This window comes from Trematomus bernacchii, unplaced genomic scaffold (assembly GCF_902827165.1).
Source record: "Trematomus bernacchii unplaced genomic scaffold, fTreBer1.1, whole genome shotgun sequence".
Lineage (NCBI taxonomy): Eukaryota > Metazoa > Chordata > Actinopteri > Perciformes > Nototheniidae > Trematomus > Trematomus bernacchii.
In genome coordinates, this window is record NW_022987564.1 from 10,129,339 (window position 1) to 10,142,726 (window position 13,388).

At 38.7% G+C, this 13,388-nt stretch overlaps 1 protein-coding gene across 1 annotated transcript in view; it reads right to left on the bottom strand.

Moving 5' to 3' along the window:
- The window catches only part of LOC117478245 (CUB and sushi domain-containing protein 3-like), a 336,058-nt gene that overhangs the window by 71,943 nt on the left and 250,727 nt on the right, over nucleotides 1-13,388 (bottom strand). Inside the window, exons 15-21 of the mRNA XM_034125216.1 lie at nucleotides 12,666-12,860; nucleotides 10,963-11,101; nucleotides 10,044-10,231; nucleotides 9,495-9,683; nucleotides 5,198-5,314; nucleotides 4,535-4,750; nucleotides 1,801-1,989 (exon numbers count right to left, since the gene is read on the bottom strand). Of these exons, the coding sequence (XP_033981107.1) occupies nucleotides 1,801-1,989; nucleotides 4,535-4,750; nucleotides 5,198-5,314; nucleotides 9,495-9,683; nucleotides 10,044-10,231; nucleotides 10,963-11,101; nucleotides 12,666-12,860 (1,233 nt within the window). The remainder of the gene's footprint in view (nucleotides 1-1,800; nucleotides 1,990-4,534; nucleotides 4,751-5,197; nucleotides 5,315-9,494; nucleotides 9,684-10,043; nucleotides 10,232-10,962; nucleotides 11,102-12,665; nucleotides 12,861-13,388) is intronic.

Genomic DNA, 13,388 nt, shown 5'->3' on the forward strand with positions numbered 1-13,388 from the left:
GTTGTCTTTCTCTATATTGCCTTCTATTGATTCCGCATTTGCACTCAAATAAAATCACATTTTACACATTTCTTGCTCGAAACACCTTGAAGTTATGAGTTAGTACCCTGTGTTGATCCCTGTGGGTAAACTCATCATCTACATTATAATTCATTTGGTTATTGAAAGACAGTAGAAAAGTATTCCTTTTTTTGCATTGTGGTCACTTTTATCTTGGTTCATTAGCACATATTTGAAAAAAATGGTTTCTTTGGCCGTCTCTTTGAATATATTGTGTCCTCAATCTAACAATTACATACAGTATGTTAGCTGACCAATGTGTGGAGTTTGTGTGTAAAGTCAATATTTCAATGATTTCCATTACATGTTTTAAACAGCTAGGGAGAAAATAACTAAATAATTATGCTTATTTTACCTTAAGGCGCTCTTTTTCTGTTTTATTTTGTCTTTGTACATTATCCATTAGTGATATCACTCAGGATGTTCACTTATTTCCACACAAGGTAAAACCTTTTTCAATTATTATTGATGGTTGTTTACTGCAATTTGTGTTTCCTTAAGCGTATAGTTAATAGAAAGGTTCTTCATTCAGCTAATTGTATGCATGCATTTATATTTAACCTCATGTTGCCTCCACACGAATGTGTTTGTTTGCTGCTTGTAAAACTCCACTGTAGATGACAGACTGTTGAGTTTCTTAACTGTGAGAGTTTAATTTGGCGCATTAACCTACAGCCGATTGTACTCTCGAGCAGAACCCTATTATGTTCTGCCTCATCCGTCATTATCACATCAGTTCATTCAACAAGTTCGAAACGCATACAATAAAATGACGATTCATAAAATACTCTAGTTATAAATCAAACAATCTATCAAAATTATTGATATGGTCTCTAAATGTAAAACTAATCATTCTAAAAGTTGATAAAGGATTGTGTTTGCAACATTCTCTGCCCACTGATGACTGAACATTAAAGAAATATCTCTGACATTTATTGTTCATCCTGTAACTGAAAGGTTGCTTTTACAAAAACTACTACAGTTATTTTAGTCCACTGTATTTCCTTTTTGGAACCAATTTTAAAACAGAAAATTAAGGACAGGGTACATTAGGCTTAGAATTGAATTCCACCGTAAAAGTGTAAATATCAAAATTGCTTCCTTTCTGATTCAAATTATTCTAAAAGCTTTCCTCTTAGTCACTTTCTTCACATTTGTGCTATGGCATGTCCTTCACTATCTTTTAAAAGCAAACAGAATTGGCCTTGTGTGTCTTACAAGGATAAGCATTCAGAATGTTTTTTCCTCATTTGTTCACAAGTCACAATGTTCGCAAAAAACCTCAAGCTATCAGCAGCCCAGTGGTTTTCAGGTCACTACAGGATAACCCTCTGTTACATATTTTAAATATAATTGATGTTTGTGAAACTGGAGACAACTGTAAAACAACTATACTGTGTTTTCACAATGGCAATTACAAGTAAACTAAACACTATTTTCTCATCAGTAATGAAATGTTTGACATGTTGGTAGAATTCATATAAAATGGCTTGGTATTACTTTCAAAAGGTGCATTTCACAAACTGTAAATACCAAATGTGAACCATCTGAAATTTGCCGTGCTTTTGGCGACCTAAAATAAAAAATTCTAATTCTAAATATGAAATGTCTTCGTGTCTTTAGAAACTTGTTTTGGTATACAAGAAAAATCGATAAAATGTATTATTTTACCACATAAGGGACCGTGGGGTTACATAACAAATTACACCCATTAAAATTAGCAGTAACGCTAGCACATACCGACACATCTTGGTAGAGCCGAGCTCCACATTCTCCGCCCTCCTCCCAGACAGATCACCTCTGGCACTCCCTCTAGGCGGTATCCCATATTACAGGAAAAAGACAACGTGTCTCCGATTCCGAAAGTGAAACCGTTTCTTTGGCCAAACCGAGGCATCCCAGGATCCTCACACGGCTCCAGAGTGTATTCTGCAGAAAAAACATCAAATTTGAATACATCAATTGTGCATGCATTAACATGAAGCACACTCTAAAATGGATGAACACTATTGTGTGATATATCTTCTATGACTTTGGGAAAAAACCTTGTTTGGAAAATTAAATGATCTAGAATGATCTATTTTTCTTCGTGATGATGGACTATGTCAGTGACTTCAAATATATAACAGATAATGTACTTTATGTGATATTTTGAGCAACTCTCAATTTAGCTGAGTGTTGCTTGGGCGCAATAAGAGTAAGTGAGATGTAATGAGATTAGAGTGTAAATTAGAGTGTCCTCTACTAATGGTGTTAAATCAACAAATCAATACCCACCACACTCAAAGTCCAGGAAAATCCACCCCAAAATATAATATATCACAACGTAGCCATTAGATGTTAACGGAAACGAAAGAACACCCTGATGGCAATTCTCTGTATGTGTGTGTGTGAAGAAACCCTTTTCAATAATTAAATAACTTTTGAGATAAAAAAACTCTTGAAAATGCAGTTCATTAAAATGTAATGTCCGCATTAGAACCGTGAACAATTCGTCCAAAAGTTGTGAGACTGAGCTGACTGTCCTGAAATGCTCTCGCTGATTTTATTGTTCGGCATGGTAGAGCAGAGGATTTATTTTCAGAGGGCAGAGACTGAAGATGTGATATGTGTTTGAGAGTGTGCTGCAGGAGGAGACGGCATGTTCAGCATGTCGTTGTGATTGGCCAGTCACATCTCTGGTGACACCTCCCATGTGTTACATTCTGAGAATCGGCTTATGCCATCTGGGAGGCGATAACATGTCCCTCTGTGTATTCTCAGATTTGAGTGCTCCTTTATCCCAGAGTCAATGAGAGCATTGAGAGGGCAGTTAGGCTGAGGAGTGTGATTAATGAAGGACAGCAGTAGCCTTGGACTTTGTCTAAATTCTGCCACTCAACCCTTTCCCCTAAAAGTGAATGAGCGTTTGTAGTAGCACAAATATGGGCAGGGACAGCATGGTTTCTACACATTCTCGCCTTTCAGGAATCCATCTCTCTGTGTCCTATTGTTTTGTTTAACGGTGGATTACACTCAGTTTAATGTTGTGTAACCTCTTTACTATGTTAGGCGTTTTTTTTTAATAGCAATTCTCAAGGTTTATGGGTAGTCCTCAAGGCCATTGGTAAGTAAGTGAGTATGTGACATTCACTTCACACAGCAACAGCTTTGGGTTGGGGGGTTGTGCTTTGTAGTGAATATGTAAAACTGTTCTCAAGTGGCTTCTTGAAGAGCAGTATTGATACCACAAATTAAATGCCTATTTCTAAAGTGCCATTTAAAGCTTCAGTTTTGTCAAGTGTTGACCATTACGGAGCTTACACACGGCGGTGTGCGTTGAAGCTTCAACGCTTCTGCCCATTCACTTTGAATGGGGTGACGTCACGCTTCGCCGAACTGCATTGTGGGAGCAAAGTGTAGCTTTGCTTGCGATGCTCGCTGCTTGTGTGTCCGGGGCGGGAGATTCATGTGATTGGTTGTTGGTCGAGCGTCAGACACGCTCGCCGGCAAGCTTCAATGCACGCCGCTGTGTGTAAGCTCCGTTAGGCTTTGATCTTCATTGTATTCTTGACAATTTTCAGTCATAGCTTCTCTTATTTCCACTCTAATGATGGACGGTTTATAAAAACTGCCTAAACCTAATTCAGGTGAACTACTGTAAGTGCAAGTCAATGCACTATGTGAATAGACATATTCCCACAAATTGACAGAAATTGTCATTTTTCAGGAGTGTAAAATGTGTGCTATGCTACACAGCGACAGTATGTCAATGGTCCTGCAACTTGGAGGAATATGTTGTTATACAGATACTTAGATATGTAGTATGCAAATCTCTACATAATCCATGTTGATATTTATCTTGACCAGCCTTGTTGTCAAAGTGCAATTCTTTGTTTTTAGCTTTTAAGTCTATATCTGTGGAAGTGCTTTGAGAGACATACAACTAAACGGTTAACTTCCTTTTTCTTAAACACATGTAGTTTGCCAATAAGATTGGGATCCTGAAGATTCCCCTATTTAAACGCTCCATAGTTGAGCTTCTCACGCGCTGTTAGTTTTGATCCTGGAGCACCCTGTGATAAGGTGGTATATAAACGAACTTAAGAACATTTATTAAGTAACTTTACTACTTGAAATAAAGCTTAGTCTGATAATTTACCACAACACATTAAATAAACAGTATTATCTTTATTGTGGTAGAGATGTTTCTCTGCTTTATTCTTTGTATTACAATGCAGCTATTATTTTACTATGGGGTCTTGAATCCCCCTCCATGGGTTTCTTGGGTGATTTTTGTAAAGTTCCTATTAACTGTTTATTGTTGGTACTAGAAGTAATTACTTCAATGTTTTTTCAGCAACTTTCTAAAATGTACAGTATAAGAAGTAAGACTCAAACTGACCCTTTATCTAATGACTTACAGTAGTTCAAGTTAAATCTGAATCTAGACCTTGTTTGTGTATAACAACCTAATGAGTTTTAAATAGATTACCAGAGAAAGTTATGTTGAAGCCCTCATATGAAATCGAAAAGTCAGAGACGAATCGTAGCTGAGCTTTGAAGTTGCCATAGAGACCAGCATTGATGTTGCTAGGCAACTCGTTGCCGGTCAGGCGAGCAAGTGGTTGCAGAAAACTTCCGTTCTCCGTAACCAAGAGGTAGTCATGTTGGTCCTCCAGGTGGAAAGAGCTGAACTGAAACTGGACTCCTGTCACACACACACACACACACACACACACACACACACACACACACACACACACACACACACACACACACACACACACACACACACACACACACACACACACACACACACACACACAAAGAGAAACAAAGATAACATATTCAAATGTTTGATTTAAATGATATTATAAAATCAATATAAATAATTAATTATTCAACAAAAACATCACGAGTTGTTACATAATACATAAACTATATCATTTGTTTCAACCAACTTCTCTTCAGACACAGGCTATAGCCACACATATACATATTATATACGAACCTCTGAAAATGCTTTAAACCAGAACATAACTAAGGAATCAAAGTTTTAGTGTATCAGTAGCTGCACTACTGTGAGTGCTACTTGCTACTGTCTCTCACTCTGTCTCTCTCTATTAGGGAGTGTGAGTCTCTGCGTGTCTCTTGCCTTTCCCGTGGCTGACTTCAACGGTCCAGGTACAGTTGAGAGATGAAGGGTAGCTGTCTGGATAGCCGGGACTAAGGATGGTTCCCCAGGGACCCCTAACATCCCCGCCACACAGAGCTGGATAGATCGAAAGAGACATAGTGGAAGAAAGAAGGAGAGAGAGATAGATGTGCAGAGAAAGGGGTAGGGAGAGAGAAGGTTAGCATGAAACTGTTGATAGCTAAAACAGATAATGTTTCCCAGTGGACCTTAAATACCACTTCTTTAGGATACACGCATACACACACACACACACACAAATGCTACAAGTTAGGGGGGGTAGACAGATATACAGAGAGAGTGATGGAGATGCTCTGTACTGTAGAAGGTACAAAATGTGTGTCTTGGAAAACGTCTCAGTTTCTTTTAGCTGTACTTAAAATTTGAAGTGAAATTTTTTCTGATGCATTCCTCCCACTGTTGCACACAAAATAATGACATAAATAATGTAAACTCCACCACGCACTGGAATGATAAATAATGGATTATTTGCTGTTTATATAGTCTTATGTCCCTGAAAGTAACCAACCCCTGACATTGATTAACTGCATCTGAGATTCCAGTCATTCCTCATCTATGATGACAGTGCATAATTATCCTGAGGGACTTTCGGTTCTTTAAAGAAACAGTACCGGTTTATATTGTGTGGAATTGAATAAAGCAAACTTGTTTTAAGTTTGCTGTTTGGCCGTGTTATTATGAACTATTTAAGAGGCTTTTCAACACATCTACTGTAGATCAGAATAAATGTCAGGAAGGAATAAAGTAAGCACAGTCGTTATGCATGTCTAAAGTGTGAAATGCTCACAGCTTGCATAATTAGGGTAGCACTCTAAGTAGGCGGGGTTCAGAGGCGCTCTATATAGACTATGCATATCCACATATACTGTATGTACACACTGGAGGTGCTAAAATGTGGTTTATAAAGAGCTGTATTTACTAAATGATACACATGCTTTCAGCGGAACATTTTTTAAAACTGCTCTAAGTAGTCGTAATTAATGCTTCAAGATTCAACATCCATGCTGTTAATTAAGTATTGTCCACATCAAAGTGACTTATCACGACTTCCAATGTGTCGTGATGACTGCTTCACTGAGTATAATCAATCTGGAGAACCCAGTTTTAAGTGCCACTTTGTTCATACATATTCAGTTTCTAGAATTTTTAAATAAATGCATAAAAATGTGCATTTATTCTCAATCTAAACAAATTGCAGTGGATATGTTTTGAACCAAAGAATGTGAGAAAAAACTAGAGATGTTTTACAACAACAACAACCATCTGGTAAAAACTTTATTTTACTGAGAAGTGAAAGAGAATTAAAGCGTCTTTGCAACATTATCTTGCTTGCGGATGTATAGTCTTTGAGTTCCAAATTGTTTTGAGGAAGAAAGCTGAGACATTGAAAAAAAAATCCCTCAAAAAACAATGGTTATCATTTAAGATAGTTTTCCACAACATTAATGCTGTGCAATAGCTTCATTGTGTGCAAGAACCGTTAAATGTCTTTAGTTTCTGAAATCTTTTTCCTGTTAATACAGTTTGAATTGAAGCAGTGATATTCAAAGCAGTGAAGCATCGCAAATGTTTCTTAGAGACTACTTAAAACATTCCCAACCTCACAGTGCGGCCTCAGGATGACCCGGTTGCTTTACATTGTTATGCAGCGAGAGACTCTGAGTGGAGACTAGGTCCTCCAGAAATATCTGTTGCTCATTCTATGCATACTAATGCTTGCATGTGTTGAAGGTGCTACATTTCTGCTCGCTCCAGTTGGTCCATGTTACAGTTGGCCGACCGGCCTGTCATTTCCTCTTGCAATAAACCTATAAAACGCCATAACATTACTTCTAAAGTGCCACGGTGGCAAGGCGCTGGGGAGAAGGTCAAACCTCAAAGTTCTGATGAAGTTTCCTTAAGCAGGACAATTAACCAGCTCAATGGGAGCTGATAAGAACTGCAGCTCACATTACAATCTGCTCCAACAGCATAAAACAGGTGAGTCAGACACGGATCAAACGCGAGTTAGGATTTTTACTCTCAGCCACCACCATTTTTACGACATCAGCATCCCTCAAAACAAGGGTGAGAGGTGAGAATATTTCCAAACTAAACAAAAATACAAAGACGCAAGAAGGCGCGCACACACTAACACCTCCATCAATTATTAATACTTTTCTGCCAGGAAGCGCATAATGTTGAATGCTGAGTTATGTGAGAAATTTGAAACACTCCATCACATCTATCTCTGCAAGTTTATTTCTCTCTGGCTCATTATTGATCTTTTCTGTCCGTCTTTCTTTATGTTCTCACTTTCTTCTCCACCTTTATATGTTAGTAGATCTTAGTAGCCATTCTCTCTTTCTTTGGTTGACTAACTGCACTATGAGTGTATAAACATAAAAAGGTAAAAAAAGTAATGGTAATCATACTTTAATTCATTTAAATCCACATATAGCTTATGGAAAAAAGCTTATAGGAGAAAAACCTATTTTCCTTTCAATGTAGATGTTACAGAAGCTAGTTTAGTTCAAAAGCTAGAACTCTTTAAAATGCTCCGTGCTGAAGTGATATTTGTGTTGTTGTGGCTTTAACTGAACATGCTATATCAAATGAATAAATGTAGCTTGTTTTCTTATATACAGTATGAACAACATTTGATGTCTGAAACATTTTCCATGGCTGAGTCAGAAGCTTTTACTGCTGCCTTGACTGGTTTCCTCGTTTCCTCGTTGTCAATCACCATGCAAGACCAAATCTCTTCGACCACAGCAGCAAATAGTTCCTATATTTGTGTGGGCTGTACTGTGTAAACAGAGTCTAATGGCATACAGACTGCAAATTCCAGGCAGAATATTTGATGTTTATACGCTCAAACTGCCTCCTTGGAGGAAACCACTGCCAGTCCCAGAAACTGTGCAATGCATGTGGTTAACAAGCGAACACGCCAACAAGCCCAACCAAGCAAGCCTCAAAACTGATGCAGCAGCGCCGCATCTCTCTGTCCTCCCTCCTCTCCAGATCCACCATGATTGAATTGAGAGAGTAGGAGAGAAATTGAGAGAGATAGATCCCCTACTCTTGTGCCCCCTCACTCTTTGATTTGAGAGAGAAGAGAGGAGGTGACAGCCAACACAGGCTCTCGTCAACCTAACCTCAAACCCTCCTATGTTCACAGTTCACACAGGAGAGGGGGTGACAGGAGGCACATAGCACAAACACACATATGTGCTGATGCTGACACACACACACACACACACACACACACACACACACACACACACACACACACACACACACACACACACACACACACACACACACACACACACACACACACACACACACACACACACCACACACACACACACACACACACACACACACACACACACACACACACAGTACATGCCCATATATCTCTAATCTTCGCCTCAAATCATCCCCTATCAGCAACAGCAGCCTTCACTGCAAATTGCCCTGTGTGCACCAGTGTGTGTGTTTGTTTGTGTGTGTGTGTGTGTTTGATGCAACCAGTGGTTTTGTCGCAGAACAACATGTCCTGTGTGACTCAGCTCCCCGTATAGGGATGGCAGGCTCCACTGCTGATCCTTTTTTTTACATGCATCAGCTTGTTCATGTCTTTTTTATAATGACTTATAACTCGATAATCTATTTTTATTCAAACAATGTTTTGGGTCAAGTTCTTAAAGAAATGTCACACCTTTCATCTTCAAAATCTTTAGAAACTACACATTATTGGTTAGGAGGGAAGGCAATTCTGTACTACTATTATCAATGTATAGTTATAAATATATATCATTAGCGGGACCAAAACCTTCACCTGCATGTGTTGTGATGGTTTTTCCTATTGAAAGATACTGATATAAATGTAAAAAAATGAACTAAGACTAATGCTGTAATGTTGGTTAGTTAACTGCCATCTCTGTTTTTGTTTTTTAAACATACAACACACAATTTCTGAAAATGAAATCTTATTAAAGTCCATGTATAATACTTATGATATTATTTCTCAATACTATCTTAACATTTTATTACCTCATTAAACCTGTAATTTCATGTTTACAGTATATAGGTTTGATATTGGAGTCTTTCCCGTAAAATCAGTTTTTGTTTTAACAAAACATTTTAATCTGTGGTATCATGAGGTGTGATGTAAAGCAGGTGATGCCTTCAAAGACAGTACTTATATAAAAATGGTGTTATATCTTTGTATGAGACTTCCTTTATTTACCGTCACATGTAGGTAAAGGGTGGCTCCACCAGTGGTTCTTCTCACATACTAGCGGCTCCTCGTGGCTAAGTCTGTAGCCAGAATCACAACCGAATGACACCGTGGACCCAATGGCGAAATCCTGCCCGTACCGAATACCGTTGACAGGGATCCCAGGGTCCAGGCATGAGTAGCTGTCGACTGTAACACCTGAGAAAAACAAGGAATAGATGTCGAAATGGTAGGTGTGTCCAAAAAGACTAAACGGCTATCTGCAGTTTTGCTGATCTGCATATTCTAAAACTCACAGATGGTTTGCACCTCCTCATAAAGCACCATGCTGTGACTTGCATTTTGCAGGTAATGACCTGCATGTTCGGCCAGCTTGTGAATCTGCTGGGCTACCAGTGTAATGTTGTGTCCTGACACCATGCACACCTCCTGTTCTGTTTGTGCCGTTACATATTTATCACATGTGTCATTGTAATCCATAATAGGCATACACAATATTTTTAAAGTCAGCTTTGTATCTCATGTTTATATGTATAAATATCTTTATTTCTGACTTACTTTCATACACTATCTTGAAGCCAGCATTTGATCGGCTGTTGTCGGTGGTGAACAGCAGATACAGAAAGTTGTTGCTGCTGAACAGGAACTGGGGCACCTGGGTACCATTAAAGGAGCCAACCAGAGGAGACAGGAGGTTTGGCCCATCATGGATCTCCAGGAAATCATAACCCAGCTCCGTCTGGAACCTGTGAGGCAACAATATGAGAACATTACACTTTTAAAATAACGTACAAGCTTTGACATTCAATTTGAAAACAGCTGGACAACAGAAAAAAGTAAGGCTTTCATTCTGCACATAATGCTGGATCTGTTTTCAGCATTCATTCAAACATTAACGTGAGGGCGTGTGAAGGAAACATGAAGATTATACTGTTGTTGAAGTATATTTCTCTAACCAGCTTGAATTGAAGGTTCACTGTAAGGGCTGAATCACTATGATTGTCAATTGGTCCTTCAAACCCTCTATATTGATCCCATACTGATTTAAAATAAAATGGTTATTGATTTAAAGATAATCATAACCATTAAAGTCATAGTGTCGGTACATGTGTATTTTCCTGTGTAACTGAGTAGATATACTGCAGGGGAAAAAAATAGCAAGAGGTCAATTTTAAAGCACCCTGCAGGCTGCTGAGCCAGTATTGTTAAATGCACTTTACAATGAAATTGTACAGAACATCAAACCAATGAAAAATGATGTCATAGGATCCCATTTAGTCTTATTTCTATCGACAGTTTACAGTTCAGCGATCACATTATACAAAACAACATATGACCCAGCCTTCCTGATCGATACACTCAATATTCACAATACAACCTATGATATTTAGGAGATTGTTATTTTATCTGATTCCCTGATGACACTTCACAGAGACTTGAGTCTTCATTTACAGAATCAAAGGATGATAAAACCTACCTGTCAAATGTAGCTTTTATGGAGCGTCCAGGCTCTGATTCAATCACCCACTCACAGCTGAGGGAATCTTTATAGTAACCTGGCCACCCGGGAGACAAGATCACTCCAGTGGGGGCTGAATAGTGGCCTCCGCAGGGGGCTGGAGGAGGAGAGGGGGCAGACAGAGAACACTGGACATCAGACAAATGACATGTACGTCTTAGCACTAGTTGTTTGTGTGGGCATTGACTTCAAATTATACTGTAGTTGCCCCCCGATTGGTCTGAGTCTACTCTTAACTTCATTAAATGTTGATGTGTGGCGAGTGAGGCCTAATACTAGAAAGATCTGGCAGAATTTGGTAAGTTATGTTCACCAGCTTGCCATTAAATGCCCCGATTGTACTTGTATAATTTAAGTAAGTAAAGTAAATGGAGGATTCAAACTCAAGTCTTCTTTTTAATTGTCGAATATATGTACATAGCAACCAGAGTGAAATTTAGAATCTACATTTATCCCATCCTAATAAAAGGAGCAGTGGGCAGTTACTATACAGCGCCCAGAGAACAGAGTGAGGGTCTGATGCCTTGCTCAAGGGCATTTTAGTCCTGTCAAGGGAGTAAACTGGCAATTCTCTTCTTGGTCTGATCGGGGACTTGAACCGGCGACCCTCTGGTTCCAAAGCCAAGTCCCTCGAGCTTCTACCACCACAAAAGATGGCAATAAATTCAAATAGCATATTCATTATAAACATTCAGAGAACATGAATTATAAATGAGATTTTTTCAACACAATGTTGACACAAGGGTACATTAGCCAGATGCCACTTTGTTCCAGTCTTCTTTAAAACTTGATCTTGTTTAGAGTTCAACTTGGTGTCTGAAGTCAATTTGTTCTGGTCCGTACCTCCTGAATACAAGTAAGTGAATTTGCATCCGAGTCGTTATAGAGACACATTAGCTACAAAGGATGTGGGGACATTAAATGACTTGGAGCATAATTAACATGCTTTTTCTTTGTACCGTCGACAGTTCTAATGTAATTATATCTGCTGCTGGAGTTGCAGTCAGAGTATTTATACTGGTCGTGTTTTTGTTCCATCTGACATTAACAGGTCATATGAACATTTCTACTTTGCACTTTAACAAAGCAGCTGATCAAACTTTGCCTTAATGCCAACCTTGACATATTATTAATGGTTTAAATGGCAATGTAATGACTATGTTGTGGATGATTAATGACAGTGTCATTTTTTAAAACCAATATAATAATTATGTATGGTAAGGCTGCACTCAAATTGGATTGGTGTTATGACAGTGTTTTTGAAGGACTGTTTCTTTTGACATTTATACCACACCAGGGTGATAAGTACCTCTAACACATTAAAATATTTGTCATTAACTTCAATACATTTTGGTTAAATGTCATCTTTAAAAAATGTATTCCTACATATATCGAACAGTAAAGGGTTTGATATTCTTAAATGCTAGTACAGTAAGCTAGTAGTATTTCTTAAAACAGTCGCAGCACCTGTGGCGGCAGCATAACAATAGATTTCCCTGGATATTCACGTTAACTGGACCCCTCCATATCTTGTTCCCTCTGTCGAGCTGACAGCAGATCATTTCCACCTCCTGAGTCTTTAAGCTGCAGTAATGATGTTATCTTGGATGACATATTGTTCCCGAGTTAATAGTTTAATCAGCCATCAAGTGGGTATTTACCTTCACATTTAGGGATGGGCCCACTCCACATGACTTTCCCTTTCTCTAACTGACAGGTGATGGTCTCGGATCCTTGGGTTTTGATGAACCCGTCCTCGCAGACCACCGAGATGGAGCTGCCGAGCTGAAAGCTGTCTCCGAAGCGGCGAGCGTTGATGGGAATGCCAGGGTCCGGGCACTCATTATGCCCGAAGGCTGGGGTAAAAAGTCACAAGTGGAAACAGATATCATGAGGAATAAATTGGAATCCAAATGTCAACAGAGAGAGACAAAGATGAGAAAAGTTATTAAAGAATATGACACTTTCATACTAGATTATGATGACATTTCTGAGAACTTGTCATATACTGTAGATCTATAACTGCAATGTGGCATCTTTAAGTGTTCACTCATGGCCAGGAAAATGTCTCCTTTAATCTGTCTGTTCTTTATTACTGCTTTAACGATCTATATCTCTGCTAAAAAGCTATTTTCTCCAGCTACAGCATATTGGCACTGTGCTTGGGTTTGATCTAAACAATGTACTTTTTTCTTAAAATGCATAGGAGCATGTTTGCTTCAGCATATGGTCTGTCTCAGATAAGAAGACCATAAAGCCAAACCTAGCATTGCTCATGTTGGTCCAGTTAAAGCAATTGTACAGAAAACTTGAACATTTTGTCTGTTTGCTGTCAAACCCGCAGTGAGGGGATGAGATCAATATCAATTTCCATTTCTGTTTGT